Source organism: Fusarium proliferatum (assembly GCF_900067095.1).
Source record: "Fusarium proliferatum ET1 genome assembly, contig: FPRO_scaffold006, whole genome shotgun sequence".
Taxonomy (NCBI): domain Eukaryota; kingdom Fungi; phylum Ascomycota; class Sordariomycetes; order Hypocreales; family Nectriaceae; genus Fusarium; species Fusarium proliferatum.
The window spans coordinates 461,769-477,224 of record NW_022194795.1 but is presented as its reverse complement, the minus strand read 5'-3'; the positions used below and the strand labels follow the sequence as shown (position 1 = coordinate 477,224).

General features: G+C 48.8%; 4 protein-coding genes across 4 annotated transcripts; 1 reads left to right on the top strand and 3 right to left on the bottom strand.

The window, feature by feature from the left end:
- Window positions 1-1,118: 1,118 nt before the first annotated feature.
- FPRO_09232 (uncharacterized protein) lies at window positions 1,119-1,819 on the bottom strand (the record flags this gene model as incomplete). Its single annotated transcript, XM_031232603.1, has 2 exons — window positions 1,119-1,698; window positions 1,749-1,819. The coding sequence occupies 2 exons, from the start codon at window positions 1,817-1,819 to the stop codon at window positions 1,119-1,121; spliced, it is 651 nt and encodes a 216-aa protein (XP_031082523.1).
- A 1,993-nt stretch (window positions 1,820-3,812) lies between these two features.
- FPRO_09231 (uncharacterized protein) lies at window positions 3,813-4,727 on the bottom strand (the record flags this gene model as incomplete). Its single annotated transcript, XM_031232602.1, has 2 exons — window positions 3,813-4,629; window positions 4,687-4,727. The coding sequence occupies 2 exons, from the start codon at window positions 4,725-4,727 to the stop codon at window positions 3,813-3,815; spliced, it is 858 nt and encodes a 285-aa protein (XP_031082522.1).
- A 5,713-nt stretch (window positions 4,728-10,440) lies between these two features.
- Window positions 10,441-13,411, bottom strand: FPRO_09230 (uncharacterized protein; the record flags this gene model as incomplete). Its single annotated transcript, XM_031232601.1, has 5 exons — window positions 10,441-10,673; window positions 10,724-11,536; window positions 11,587-12,904; window positions 12,960-13,270; window positions 13,336-13,411. 5 exons carry the CDS (start codon window positions 13,409-13,411, stop codon window positions 10,441-10,443), a joined length of 2,751 nt encoding a protein of 916 aa, XP_031082521.1.
- A 659-nt stretch (window positions 13,412-14,070) lies between these two features.
- Window positions 14,071-15,227, top strand: FPRO_09229 (uncharacterized protein; the record flags this gene model as incomplete). The annotated part of the gene is made up of 2 exons (XM_031232600.1): window positions 14,071-14,374; window positions 14,428-15,227. The coding sequence occupies 2 exons, from the start codon at window positions 14,071-14,073 to the stop codon at window positions 15,225-15,227; spliced, it is 1,104 nt and encodes a 367-aa protein (XP_031082520.1).
- Between the last annotated feature and the right edge of the window lie 229 nt (window positions 15,228-15,456).

The following is a 15,456-nucleotide window of genomic DNA, read 5'->3' as shown; positions in this document are numbered from 1 at the left end:
GACTCGGTGTAACGGATGCATTTTGCAATATTCGGCTCTAGATAGAGATATACTAGGTATGCGTATACTGCCATACCCGCCGTCAGCTTCTACCAAAGATCGTATATCCTACCTATGTCGTGGTAACTAGCAGCATCCTGACTTTATACATATGACACACCGATACTTCCACTCGGAATCCATACATCGAACTCCATCATCTTATCTCGACTTGTTGCGAGATGAGCCCTTTGTCTGCTTTTGCTGCAGACTATGGACAGCCTCTTGCAGCTTACCCTTCTCTCTCTCAATCCCAACAATTCGCTGGTAGAGTATCGAAATCATGGTGCTCCCCATAACCTTCTCAATCTCGGCCCTTGTTTGTGAGGTCATACTGGCGCCTTCTCTAGTCATTCTGGCGCAGAGGTAATCGTTAAACAGACCTTATATCTCCATATTAGAAAATAGAGGGCTTGACATGCGCTTCATGATCTCCACGAATGCAATTTTGTCTCCGTGGCTCCGAATCCTTGCTGTAGCCAGCTTTTCCAACTCTGGAAGCCGGTACTTAATGCCAATTTTGTAAACATAGATTGCCATGCAAAAGTCATTGGCGCATCTTTCCTGGCAAGCACCATGTGTCTTTAGATTCTTCATTCCCTTTTATATAGATATTGAAGGAGCACATGGGCAACATGGTAAGGAGCATCCGGGAAATCTAGTGTTGCTGGCCCTTCCAACAGGCGAGTAATTCCGTGTTTTCCTTGATTATGTCTTCGGGCACGGAAACCCAGCTGCTGCTATTGAATTTTATGACACGAGATGGCACCAGTCAGTGTCTTGAGAGTGAGTCAGAGAGACCCATGGGAGATCTTGTCGCTCAAGAGAGAAGAGGAAGAGGAAGCAAGTGGAACGTACAACAAAAGAACAGAATTTTGTTCACTCAGTTCCAAGCAACATAGGTAGTTAGCTGGCTTACACTTTATAGCTATAATACCTCTTGCTACCTTACACTTGACGCCTTATCTCCATAAAGTGTTACCATTGTCTGAACATCTCAAATTCTCGACTTGTTCTGACTCAATAAAGGGCAAACATCAACAGGCAGCTCATACAGAAACATCTCTGCTGACTCTTCTTCAGTGTTTTCGAAGGATCTCCTTAAGATGTTTCTTTTCGCTCTCAAGCTTGACGATCTTTTGGCATAAGACACTAGCCATGGTTCCTCCCATGGCTGCTCTAATCTCAGCAGCGGATGTGTCAGTCATGCTGGCGTTCTCGGCGCTTGCTCGGTCGCAAATGTAATCGTAAAGTGTTCCGCCAAGATTCATGTCGGTGAACTGTGATCCGGAAAGCTTCTTTATAATTTCGAGGAATGGGATCTTGTCCCCGTATATGGCAATGCGCTCGCCAGCCTGAACTTGAAGTCTAGGCAGTTGGTATCTTACGCATGCACTGTAGACGTATATAGCTGTGGTAAAGTCGATCAAGGCCGACTCGATCCCACTTTTACAGCCGATACGAAGGTTCTCGTACTTGTTCGTGTACAAGAAGTTCACCAACACATGGGCCACATGATAGGGCATGTTGGGGATGAAAAGGATGTCCCTCTCCCGCCACAGTGCCAAGAAGCCTGGATGCTCCTCTAGGACTGCTTGCGGTATATGGACCAGTTGCTTATGGTCAAAGTCGATTGCTCTACTGGGCCCGAACCAGCGTCTGGATGATAAATTAGCTGCCAACTGTTCAATCAGTGGTGAGCTACTCACGAGGCAAGAGGTCTATTCTCAGGAGCATCATCAGGCAACTTCGGGCCCCAAAAGCCCCACCAGCCGGGCATTTCCAGATTGATATGCGCTCAAGGACGATGGTGACAAGCTGTTGTGTTTTAATATATGTTGTAATGGATGTGCTCAGGTATATGATATGAGACTGGTATGAGAAAGTTCACGAGGGGAAGGAATTTAGAGATGAAGCCCAGTCGTTTGAGTAAAAAGTAAGAAAGGAATAGATGAAGAAAAGAAGTGAGAGAAAAGATGATGAGTAACGGGGAGTCATTGTCTGGCAAACATGACGTAGGTCCTGAACAAACGGCAAGCAAACAAACAGAATGCGGACTAATCACGCATTCACGATGGCGTGGAACATCTGGAATGTAACTTCAAGGGGTTCGGTCACCAAACAAGTGGTAGTTGCTCGCTAGCCCTGGTTTGCTCCGTTCAGCAGATCAGAAGTTGAACACTCCTCTAGACTATGCTTCATCTACCAAGTCATTCTTGATGCATATTAGAGCCATCAAGTACAACACCCATGCTAGAAACACTGACTAACCATCTCTTTTTTTTCTTTTACAGGATACACATTGCTTTTGGGGACTTGTCTTCAGCGCGTTTGAGGCGTTTGATAATTTAATTCCAGCGCGTCACGCCCAGGACTGACTGCATCATACAGTGTCAACCAAGTGTCAACCAACCACCACTTCTAGCGTACCTAGTTGACACTGCACGGACAACTTACAGTGACACAGACTCCCAAGCACAGCTTTAGCAGACATATTCAATCCAACATGAGATCTGCAAGCACCTTAGCGTATAAGCAGATCCCCTTTTGCTTCGTGGAGTCCGTCAAACAACGGCCGTGGCTCCAGGAGGACTTTAGCAACTGTCGTTACTGACTGTTTTGGGAAACGCATGGGCAGGTTGACTCAGGCAAACTCAAACCCCTTGTACCTTGTGATTGCCCCTGGCTGATAGTTGACATCCAAGAAAAGGACAGTCGCGTGCAGCAATGCCCAAACAATCACTTCACGCCCCGAATTCCAGTTGCTGCCCAAGGTAGCTCGCAAACCCATGTGACTTCGCACACTCTAGCTAATGGAAGGTAGGAGATTTACCCGACTCTTGAACTGGGGTTGCCATCCCTTAGTTTCAGGGATTCACAATATATATCCTTGGTGAGTAGTCGTGTGAAGTAAGAGGTTTCCTGCGTTGATGTTATGTAGCTAATACCATATGAATGCAAAAATATGCTGCAATAAAGACACAGTCACTGAGGCACTCTTGCGTTCTTTCAATCAGTAAATTAATGCCAGTCGCTTGTTATGACTCGAAGTTTTTCTCCCGCATGGCTTCATTGTTTGACAGTAGTAAGGTACCTAAGGTAGGATCCGGCAATGCACTCGATAGTAGGCAACAGAAACTATGCTTCTTCCTCATAGCAATGGAAAACAAGGAGCTCAGGCAATAGATACATACTTCTCGGCGGGTATCGTCCCTTTCAGGTGCATCTTGCTCTCGCAATCGAGGAGTTACAGGTAACTTGGTACTCATAATGTGAACACCCTTTGTGCGTTACAATTATCCTGTGAAAGAAGTGTAACGGTGACTGACACATCTCCTCAGATGTTTGTAGGATCTCTGTGGTCTTTTTTGAATGTAAAACAAAGCAAAGATCAAAGCTTTCAGCGGCCATATAGTAGCCCTGGTACATGTCCGCAACGCTGTACCCGTGGCCGCGAAAGATATTCCAGTAGTTGGAGCCTGGGATCATACGCTACTTCACCTTCTTTCGACATTCTCACGAACAGAACATCAACTTGGTCAAGGTGTTGAATGCCATAGATGGACTGTATTCGGGGGATACTCTCAGCTAATATTACATGGGTAAGACTCCTTCCCACAACCCCTCGTGATCACATACTGACAAATTTCATCCCCATATGCCAATCAGTTCTGCTGCAACCATCACTACATGTCCATCGGCTCATCGTGCTCATCGTTACATTTCCGTAGTCCATCGTTCCAAAAGTATTCGTCGTTAGAGACCATTGCGGCTTACCAGCGGTAAACACCAGGTGGGTAGTTGGCCAGGTCGAGGTTGATCAAGCCATCGGCTCCGATAATCTTCAGCTTTCCATTGCTGTCATACGACTCATCGTCTGTCCCAGCGTCGGCTTCACCCTCAGTCTCTCCAGCTTCGGGGTCTTCAGCCTCGGCGTCTTCGCCTTCGCTCTCAACTGCGATATCACTTCCGACTTTGGTTGCCTCCTTAACCTCGGATTCCTCAACAGAATCCTCCTCCTCGCCCTCTCGGTTGATTTTGACCCAGGCAGCCTCGCGGCGAGCGACAGACGCCCTGAAGCGTTTGATATCCTCCTTACGCTCAGCATCAACGGCGTCCATGAGTTTGTCATTGGCGTAGTATGGTAATCCCGCTTGGACTGCAACCCACTTAAAGTTGAGCTCGGGGTACAGAGGTTCAAGGACACTGTATGAGTAGGCCAGCATGTAGGAGGGCTCCATATACGGAAAGAGGCTCGTCATGTAGTCGGTTGCCTGGTCCTTCATCTTGGTGATATCGCTGTAGACAGCCTGGGAGTAGATATGGATGGCAAGATCATAAGCCTGTTCGATGTCCGGGCGGAGAGTGAACTTGTGTACCTCATGAAATGGGACTTTTCCAGTGTAGAAGAAACGGATCATGGCGTGGATGGCCTCCGTAGTAGCGAATGGAAGCGAAATGATGCCCCATTTAGTAACTCTCTTGAGAAATTCAGGGCACGTGAGGAGAATTGCCTCAGCGTGGACGTACTCGACAGTAGGGCCAATTTCACCTCCTGCCATCGAGCCAAAGTAGATGGAAATCTTGGCGCTATGTACATCTATTTTCAGTACTTGTTGTCATGATTTGATAGAAGTGTCGACTTACCCCTCGCCAGTCAGTCGCTGTGCAGGTCCAGGTTCATCCATGTTTGCTGCGCCCTGGAGTGCAAGCAGGGACCTAAGTTAACTTGAGCACACGGAAATAAAAGAAACAAAGAGCGAGAAGAAGTGAAAAGGACACTCACGCTTTTGTTTGTTGGTGCAGTAACGTAGAGAAGTTGACTTCGAGCGGAAGTCGAAGAATGTTTTGAGGGTGAAAGGACGAGAGAGGGGAAGAAGCTCAAACTCGAGAGAAATGTTTTGATATACGGCGGGTAGTGCGATTTGACGTGTGACGAAAAAGGCATCGGTGCCCTGGTGACCGTTTTTACAAGGCACACCACACTAACGAAACGTCATTGGCCTCCTACACCAGACGCTCATACGCTATTCTTCTGCAATTCAGGTATCTGGCCCTCTAAAGGCATCCTGTATGAGCACTGAGTGCTTGTCTATAGGCCCCATGTCCTCACAGGAATATGTATGTGTGCTCTCTTCTATTATCTCCCTCCATACACTCCAACATATCTTACCACCCCGTCTCCCAATCTTCATTCGCAGCTCGTCGCCCCTTCATAATGTTCGTCTTGACCTTGCATTATCATCCCTTGACACCAGTGTCGACAGGGAACAAAGCAGACACGTCCGTGACTCGACTACGCATCGTTGCCTTAGAGTGACGCTGACAAGGCTGACATTCGACAAGCGTAACACGCGCTTCGCCCTTCAAATCATGCATATCATCACTCTCTTCTCCGGGGCCATAACCATGAACACCTCGTATGCATTTATACTCCAGCCCCTGACTGGCTTTTCCCTCTGGTATCTACAACTCGTACGCAGCAACTGACTACCCCAAGTCATCGACGTGCTTTCGGTGCGTAGCGCGCTTCTGGATCTCGCATCTATCACACTGTTTCCCCAATCGCAACATCATAGCAGTAGAACTCGTTAGTGACGGTTTGACACTTGACCCCCTGAAGCTCTTAGCCAGTCTTTAGCCACCGGGAGCATCAGACCTTACTAACCCGTCAACTGCGATGCTACAGCTTGCCACAGATCCCATATCCTCTATCACAGTACCTTTGACGCCTCGAGAAGATCTAGACATGCTCCAAGTCTTCAGGCGCTTTGTCAAAAATCGCTGTGTTACATGCCAAATTAGCATACCTCGCAAGACGATCAATTACTCATTGTTGCCTTCCTCCCCACACATTTTGGTCTCTCGGGGGCCTTTGTTCGACTGCTTGTTTGTTTATTCAGTTATGATTACGTCGATACCATCTTGCTAACAAGAGCGCTACAGAACCCTTCAGCAGCACTGCGTTAGCAAGTATCCAACTCGCGGGAACGCCATCTTGACCGATACGACCGCCAAGAGGAGTTTCCCTTTTGTCTCCATCAGTCTTTCCAACTCTTATTGACCTTGAAGCACCCTCCTCGGGTAGCAATTCGTTGTAAGGTGAGAGGAGCGCACCCCAGGAGACGACCTCGAAGCACCGAGTTGCCATGGATGGCCCCTGATCTAGTCACAGACAGTCCCTTGGACCTTGGAGATCACTAAACTACTGCCTTAACTGCCCCCAATGGAAGAAAAGTCCGTCCTGTTGGCCTAGTTAGAACTGAGGCAACACTCCAGCTCTGTCTTGACACTCTCAAGGGCTGACCTAGTTCGGGACGCTCGACCGCTGGAGGCCATAGACTCCTGCAAGACTACCGCTATTAGAATGTGCCTATCACTTTGACAATTTAACGACAACAGCCAATAGCTTCAAAGTCAAAAAGGCTCAGGAGTTGAGCGCTCTCATGCCGAGACACACTCTCTCAAATATCAACGTCACTACTCTATCAGGGACCTTGCAACACTCCTCTTTGCCCTCAAACGCGTCCTTGCAGCAGCGTAACTACACGGGCGAACACTTCTATTATCGTCGGAAATACTTAGCGGCAGCCAGTATGCCGGGGCTTCGGTTTGTATTCTTCTCGTCACGCTGGGCAGCCAGGTTTCCGTCAAGTTTCCATTATTATACCATCCCAGTTGCACTACCGCTAACCTGCGGTGTCCGAATAGCTAGCATTGCCACAATCCCCCTTATGATCAAGGTCGACGATCCCTCATGACCCTCAAAGTTCCCGCCCCAACCATGTCTTCACCGACTTTATGAAACTACCCTTCAAAGCCCATCCCAGATTCGAGACATAGGATATAGTTCTTCTGCAAGCTTCAAACCGATCAGACCAAACGCTCCACTGATCCAAGAGAAAAATGCCGTCAGAAGACCGTTTCTCCTCAACGTCAACACTCCGTTTGCGTTGTTCCAAGCAAACCATCGAGATCTCAGCATATCTCAAGTCCGCTTCAGTCTCAATAAACTGCTGTAACATCACCAGTCTGGTTCGAATGCGGATCGGCCGGTTGCTCCGTTCTTTTTGACGGAATTACTGCGAGCGCCTTTACCCCTGAGTCTCGAAAACCCTGTGAACTTTTTGCCATTGGACTACGCCCACCATCTTATTGCGAGACGCTAATATTGAGAGCATCTTCATGTTGATTGCATCCTTAGACCGAGACAATCTGGAAAATTAGACGTGTCGACAAGGCTTCTCTCGGGTACTAAGATTTGTGCCAGAGCAATGAGGACTCTCGGCAGGCAGGCCTTGGCTCTGGCTATACTCACACAAGTTTTCTGTCAGTATTCGAAAGGTTCCCCAACAGATTCTTGGTGGAGAATCACATTACTTGCTCTATACACCATCTCAGTCAGCGATGAAGCACTTCACTGCCGCTATTGCGGCCTTGGGCGAACAAGTGCATAGAGTATCTTCTTGACCAAGGGCCGAAGACTTTCCCGTGGTCATATATTTAGTGGCTTCCATTTCCACATGCATGCGAGCTTCTCAAATACTGAGAGGTCACAGCAAGTTATGGGAAGACTTTTCCGGAATGCCCTTTACAGTCGTGGTATGTACACTATCAGCTGGGTGAGTCCTTGCTTCCCCTTGGCCAGGTCTGATTCATCCCTGCTTCTTTGGTGGGAGCATTTTCTCTTGATGTCTTTCTGTTCTCGAGGAGTATGGGATTCCCTCCTACCAGCGGTGATTTGGGACTTCGAGGTGGTCTGCTAAGTTCAGTAGAAGAATGGTGCTGGCCCCGGAACCCAAGCAGAGAACCCGGTTTTGTTTCCTATATTTTGCTTCCTCTTTGCAATAAGGCTCTTGCCGCCATCACCAATTTTGTTTTTCACCTCGTATGGGTTGATGCACTGTCCGTCTTTCTAATAGCAACGCCGGTTGCATCCACGTGAGGCAGAATGCAAATATCGTAAGCAAAGCATTCCTGCGCTGACGAAGGTTGTGATGCTATGGAGTACATGGTCCTACAAGAACAATGGGTGAGCGAAATTCACATATATGGAGGACGGATATCAAGTACTTTGTGGCTGACAAACGTCTTTCAGTTCGTTGTCAATATATACCCTCCTCGTTTCCTGCAAAGAGTGTGGAAGGACCTCTCAAGTCAAAATCGAGACTCCCTTCGCTTATATATTCCCCAAAAGTACCTTGTCCCAGAGTCATTGCTCGAATCAAGCCTCCTGGGTCCTGGCGTTCCGGCATGTTTGGAAAGATGCACCATGCTTCGGCCGCACGGTTGGGATGCGTCTTGGGAAATAAGTCGATACCTAGTGGGGAACTCCTTTGCCGCGGCTGTCATGTCTTCTTTCTGGGATCTACGTCCTGAAACTCAGTGCCTGGTAATCACCATCTCCCAGGGCTGAATAAAAGATGCATATCATATCTTGCTTAATGTAGAGCTGCGAGGGGGCTCGAGGTAAGGGAGCTCTGGGCTTTCGGATGGTTTCATATCAAGTCCATACGCCCAACAATGCGTTTCTTTCTTTGTCTCTTACAGCTTTCCGAGATTCCCAGGACTGAGAGTGTGTGGCTGAAGACATCATCACCACGCCACAAGAGAGGCATGCATTTTCCATCTTCAGGAGGGATCTTTGTCCAGTTGAGAAAAAGTTCAAGACTTCTCTGTACATGTGGGTTGATACATTAGCCGGCGCAACCTTGCTTTTTGGGACTGTTACATGCTAGAAACATACCCTTCTTATATATACTCGCAAGATGACAGGCACATATGAAGGAAATAGTGAGATGAGTTAATTTCATCTCACCGTCAAGTAAAGATATCCAGTCAACGTGATCCGGCCAGCCAAGGTCCGAAAGCACGTGTGTGCCCGGGTGGCAGACTTAGCCGCAGACTCGCTCTTCATCCACTTGATCTATACTAGAACGCATTCATGCCCCTCCATATTCGTATCTTCCGTCATCTCAATGACTTCATCATACCGACTACTAACCCTGACGATCAAGAATCGTGACAAAAGGCCCCAATTGGTTGCTGTCTCCGACGAGGAGGAAAGACATGAGGGACGCTTTGACATAGCGACAAGAGACAAAGTACTCTATCATGACAAATGTGATTACTTCTTTCTCACGTTTATGTAATACACCAGAGTCTCGTCTACAATTTCCTTTAGTTACTGTCAGTTGTCAAGGCATACGTAACAAAATCGGCGGCCCTACTGCGTCAGCACAACGCCAGATACTGAATCCAGTGCCAATGTGATGAATATACACTAACAATAGAGAGATATTGCCTATCTGTAAGTGTGTATGACTATACACTTGAGTATATATAAGTCAGGGGCATGAAAACAGCTTAAGGAAACGAAAGAAGTGGGAGGATGAAAGTGGGAAGAAAAAAGATATATATGCTTCAGAACCCCAGGTAGAGGAATCAGGGGGGTTCTCATGTCCCCCCGAGAATTATGTTAAATCTTTGCCAAAATGAAATGTTTGCTTCCATCTTGCCAAATGGAAAACATGCCCCAAACGGCAAAGGGCTTCTTCCTTCGCCTGTTCCATTGTTATACGAAGCAATAAAATTAATCGTTTGCTCTGCCAACACCAACATCTCAATGATACCAACGTTAGTAGCCGCAGTATATCACACTACTCACTAATTGCCCGCCGTCCCCCCCTCTGTGACGTTGCCTAAACTTGGGTTAACATGAGTGATAGCGTGCTAGCATTGTCTTCGTTTGCAACTCTCACTCAGCCAAAACGGTGACAGAACAGTTACACAAACACAAAGCAAAAGATACATGAGTCTGCATACTAACCCACCTTCGCCATAAGTGCGCAATCATATGCTACACATATAGCCTAATGCTGTGACTTGAACATGCACTCGCTCAGCAACCTGTGTCACCAGCAAATGCCACAGGTATCAAGACCATACCACCACGTGCAAACATTAACTCAGACAGGCTGGGCTACACCAACATGATGACCAAGAGTTCGGAAGCATATGGCTTCAAGACAAGCTACATGTCCCGTATTCTGTTTGTAGACAATTGTTACACCTCACTTCAAGTCACATATCATAGACTCAGGCTTGACTAGGTAAATTCCATCTTTTTGCAACAAATAACATGGCCCCAACAACCATGCTCCGATAAAAACATGCTCTTATACCTTCTTCGCTTTCCTCTAACCACCCAATGAATAATCCCCCTCATCACTTTACAAGCCTTTTAAACCCCTGCGAAGTGACAATCGTGATTCCAGGACAAGGAAACGAATCGTAAATAATCACATTACTGCCACACTTGTACGGTATGTCTAAAACCAAGACAAGGCTTTCGATACATCATGATCCTTTCAACGCCCGCTTTGCTTCTGTTGTTCATCTCTAAGCGACCGACGCGATGACTAGCGCAGCCACATTCTCCTCTTCGCTTCGCACCGTGATCTTTGTCGTGACACCAGTTTTGGATGAGTAAGCCATTCGTACGTTAGCAACCACCCGACCTCCACCAACTGTCTTGCCGAGAAGCTTGAGTGTGTGGGTGGTCTGGTTGACGGGCACATCGGTACCCTCGAGAGGCTGGAGCGACAAAGCCTTTGTAAGTTGCTCTGTAGCGTCTGTAAAGTTGTTAGTATCATGTCTTCTGTGAACTCAGCAGTCGACTTACCCGCAATGCTCTCCATACCGCTCAATTGGAGGGTTTCTGTAACCTCCTCTCCAGAAGCACCAACCTGCTCCCAGATGTGGCTGAAGTTACCAGCGAATGTGGGGATCACGTAGTCACTGCCAGCAAGGTCGAACTCGGCCACCTCATACTCATCATCGTAGCCGGAATCCTCGGGCTCGCCTGTTGAGGGGTCGATCTCCTTGCTGGTGAACTTGAGGACGTTGGAGAAGGTGGAGGTGGGCAGGGAAGCCTCGCCGCCAACCTTCTTAAAAGCAACATAGACCTTGCCGGGCTCATCAGTCGCAAGCTTCTCAGCCTGGATGATGAAGACCTCCTCGAGCTCCTCCTCGTCTACCGGAGTAGCGACAACGGAGACGTTCTCAAGGACAGTGTCGGGCAAGGTGTTCTTAACCTCATATTGGAGGACAATGTGCTCCTTGAAGATGTGCTTGACCAAGCTGACAACGTACTCAGTCTCTGCCTCAGTAAGCTCGATAACAGGCGAAGACTTGAGGACACTGCCAAACTCCTTCATCTCCGGGATCTCGACCAGCTCCTGGGCATACCGTTGAGCCTGAGCAGAAGCAGAAGCAACAGCCTCGGCTCCAGTAGGCTTGGTGGGGCCAACCTTGGGAGCCTTGAGTGTAGGGGCTGTGGCAATCAGCTTCTTGGATCGGTCCTCAGCGTCGGCCTGCTCCCGAGTAACCACAGGAATCTTGGCAATATCGAAGGGACTATCGAAAGCGGACTTGTCGTCTGATGTGACGTACAGGACAAGCTGCTGCTCGAAGTAGGGAAGAGAGAACATGTTCTCTGTTTGCGCATTAGCCGTATTCCACAGTCAGTCGTTAATCCATGCTTACCATTCTTGACAAATCGAGCTGCCATCTCATCATCCTCCTCATTCATGAGCTTCAGGTTAAGGGCAGCACGATCACGGACCTCGTCATCAACATCATCCAAGCATCGGGTGAGGAGGACGCGGACACTGCTCTTAACCTCAGGGTCCTTCTGGCCAACACCAAACTTGGCGAGGGCAGTGACAGCAGCAGCTCGCACGATGGCGTTTTCAAGAACCACTCGGTTGTAAATATATCGGATATACTTGGTAGGCTGAGCGGTCTTGGGACCCTCAAGACCGATAAGGTGAAGAATTCGGACAGCCAGCTTAGTGAACTCGCAATCCTCAATGAACTCGCAGAGGTGGGCAAGCGCATCCTCCTTGGAATCAGGGACGAACTTGATCAAATCGAACATGCTCTCCACAACAGCCCTCTTGAACTCATATCCACCCTCATCGCGCAAAATACCGCTGAGGAAGGTGAGCATACCAGCCTGCTTGCTGGGGAATTTGAGGCACAAGGTGCGGATAGCCTCCACGATTGTAATCTTGAACTCGTCGGTAATCTCGGACATGAAGGTGGAAATCTGCTTCATTAACCTGTCGACACTGGCCTCGTTACCGGTCTTAAGGAGCGTGGTGATGGCGAAAGTGGCAATGGATCGGTTGCTGTTTGAGATTAGAAGCTCGATGTCGGGGTTGCAGGCGTTGACGGCGGTAGGCTTGAAGCTGGCAAAGTTGTGGAGGATTCGGAGAGCGGCGAACTTGGTAACAGCGCGGGGAGAGGTGAGGAACAGCTGCAGAACGTGGACAGCTTGCGCTACCTCAGCATCGGTAACATCTCGCATGTCGCAGATAGCCTTAGCAGCCTCAAAGTTGACCATTTCGCTCTTGTGTCGCAGCCAACCATCGAGGAGCTGCATCATGGGCTTCCTCAATGAAGCATCCTCCTCAGCGAGCTGTGCAGCAAGTCGAACCAGCATGATGATAGCAGCGGGGTTCTTGAGAGCACCAGCAGCGCCGAATTGCTGAACCATCTTGACAAGGGCCATTCGGTCGTGCATGCGCATCTGATATAGGAGTCCGACAGCGTGGTATTGCGACATGGTTGAGTGGTTCATGGGAATTTGGCTGCTTGAGGTGGAGAATCCCAGGGAGAAGCCACCAGAGGACTTGCTAGAGGCAGCGGCCTCCTGGGTCTCACTCTGCCATCGTCGGACAACATCCTTGGCGATGGGAAGGAGGTGGTATGAGGAAACGAGGGCGGCAGAGGATACGGAGGGGTTCTTATCGACAATTGCGGTCTTCATAACTCGTTCGATCGATTGCACGGTCGTGGCCTTCACAGTGTCAGCTTCCAGGGGTGTCGGTGTACCGGCCAGCAACGCAACCTACATCAATAATACGGCAGAGGGCGCGAATGGCATTGGGTCGGTAGATAGCATCGGTGCTGCCGCCAGTATCCTTCATAATCGTGCTGGTAACCATAATAATATCCTCAGCTGAGTTGGCAAGCTCCTTGATAACAAGGTGGACCATCTGTCGGAGACTGGCATCCTTGTTCTGGAAGAGCTTCGAGATACCGAAGAAGAGGGTTGTAGCTTCGTTGGTGGGGAACTTCTCTCCCGTGTAAAGAAGGAGAGCGATCTTGGTGAGTAGAATGCGACATCGTCGAGGCTGGATAGGGGAGCTGTTGAAGAGTCGTGCTGTTGGACTATTTAGCTTGACTGTGGGGGGTTGAATAGGAATAAGGCGATTGTAGGAGACGGACCTTCTTGGAAGACTTGAGTTCGGTCAACCTTTACCAGCCCGAGGTCGGCGTCTTCGTCCTTCTTGCCGTAACTCATGTTGGGCAACTGGGTTGAGGTGAAAGGTTTGGTCGAGGGAGACTTGAGGTTGCGGTCGAGGCGCTCCTAAGGTAGAATCACCACGTCGCAGTTACGCTTCAGGGATGAGTGGTGCCGCATCACGTGATCTTATCAGCCCCTTATCGGACGGGGATTCGTGTCAACTTTGGCATTGACTTCAGTTGAAGTTGATGGTAGAATTTCAATTGCTGAGTCTTCGGTCTTTTACAGTGGTTAAGCTTTCTCTTATGTCTCTTACCTTTTCATCTCTCATATAATTGGCATTTACATATACCATTGTCCCTGATATGACCACTGTCCTTGGGCAAGGTTGCTGCTGGAGAATGGAGCACTGCAGCTTCAGGTACCCGCAGTCTTTCAGATGTTCATTTAAACCTACATTGATGGTCTAAGATATCCAACAGCTTGGAATACTACTATATACTGCCTAATATACCATTATCATCATATTTACATGCCAAAAAAAGAGTTCCTGGGGCCCTTTCCACAGCTCTCACCTCAAAAAGTGACATCATGTCGACCCTGAATCCATCCACCCACTCCAAACTTCCAGCCGGACCCAATTTTCCGGGTCGCATCTTTAAATCCCCCAGCTTCATTCTCCCAACCTCAATCCACAACCCAGATTGTCGCCCAGAATGAAGTCCGTAACACGAGTGCCACTTCGCATTGCGCCTCGGCTCGTCCATCGCCCGGCCTTTGTCCGTCCAATTCACTCGACCGTTGTCAAGGCCGCCAATGTCGCTCCAGTGGTTGGCACCGGCCCGCCACCTGAGCCGCCGATCCAGCCCGCCGAAAATGTCCATCAGCGAGTTGCGAGGCGGAGAAGACAGGCTGAGATGCTCAAGAATGCTAAGGAGCTTCGAAATGCTAGCTCTGGAAAGGGAGGTGGTGGTTTGAAGAAGCGTTTCTGGAAGGATGTTTCTGTGAAGGAAGTTGACGGTTAGTCCAAATACTTCTACCCCACCATCAAAGCGTATGCTGATGAGATACAGGTGCTCTTCAAGTCTTTCTCGATACTCGACCGTTGAGACATCCTGTGTCAAAGGAGGTCGTTCGCATTCCCATCACCAAGCCCGACCTTGCTTCCGCTCTCGCTCTCGAATGGGATCTTTTGACTTCTGCCCAAGATGCCACAAGACATCATTTGATCCCTCTTACAAGTCTTACATGCCGAGCTCTCGACATCGCTGCGGCTGATAACACCACTGGAGGTGAAATTTCAGAGGTTCGAAATGCGATTGCCACAACATTATTACGATATCTCGATACCGATTCCATTCTCTGCTGGAACCCTCCTGCAGGAGCGCATGATCGCAAGAATGAAGCTGGAGAGTCGCTACGAGATGTACAGAAGCGCACAGCCGAGGAGATTGTGTCTTTCCTGACAACACATGTTTGGCCAGGCGTCACCATCAACCCGGTCCTTGACGGCCACTCCATCTTGCCTCAGTCACAGGCGCCTGGAGTTCGTGAGATTGTTCAGGGCTGGATCACTGGTCTCGATGCTTTTGAGATTGCTGGACTTGAGCGTGCCTCATTGGCTGGCAAGAGCCTCATTGCTGCTGCACGATTCGTTGTTGAGTGGACCGAGGGTTCGGTCGCTAGAGGTCATTTGAATCCTGGTAAGAAGTTTGGTGTTGAAGAAGCCGCTGCTGCTACCAGTCTTGAAGTTGACTGGCAAACCGGACAGTGGGGAGAGGTCGAGGATACCCATGATGTTAACAAGGAGGATGTGAGAAGGCAGCTGGGCAGCGTTGCGCTGTTGGTGTCTGGCACAGGTTTGAAGGCATAAACAAAATGAGACTGGATAGATGGCATGACTTGTAACATATAACGACCTGTAAATTACCAGCTAGATAAAAAGATTTCGGACTAACTTTGGATTGATTCCACAAAATTGACAGTATCGAGGATCACCTGTCTTTTGATCTCACCCTGCCTGAAGTCTCTAACTTTAATCAAGTCGATAGCTAAGCCAAAGTCCTCAGTACTCCTGCTCATGGCGCCCGTCTGTCTCCAAG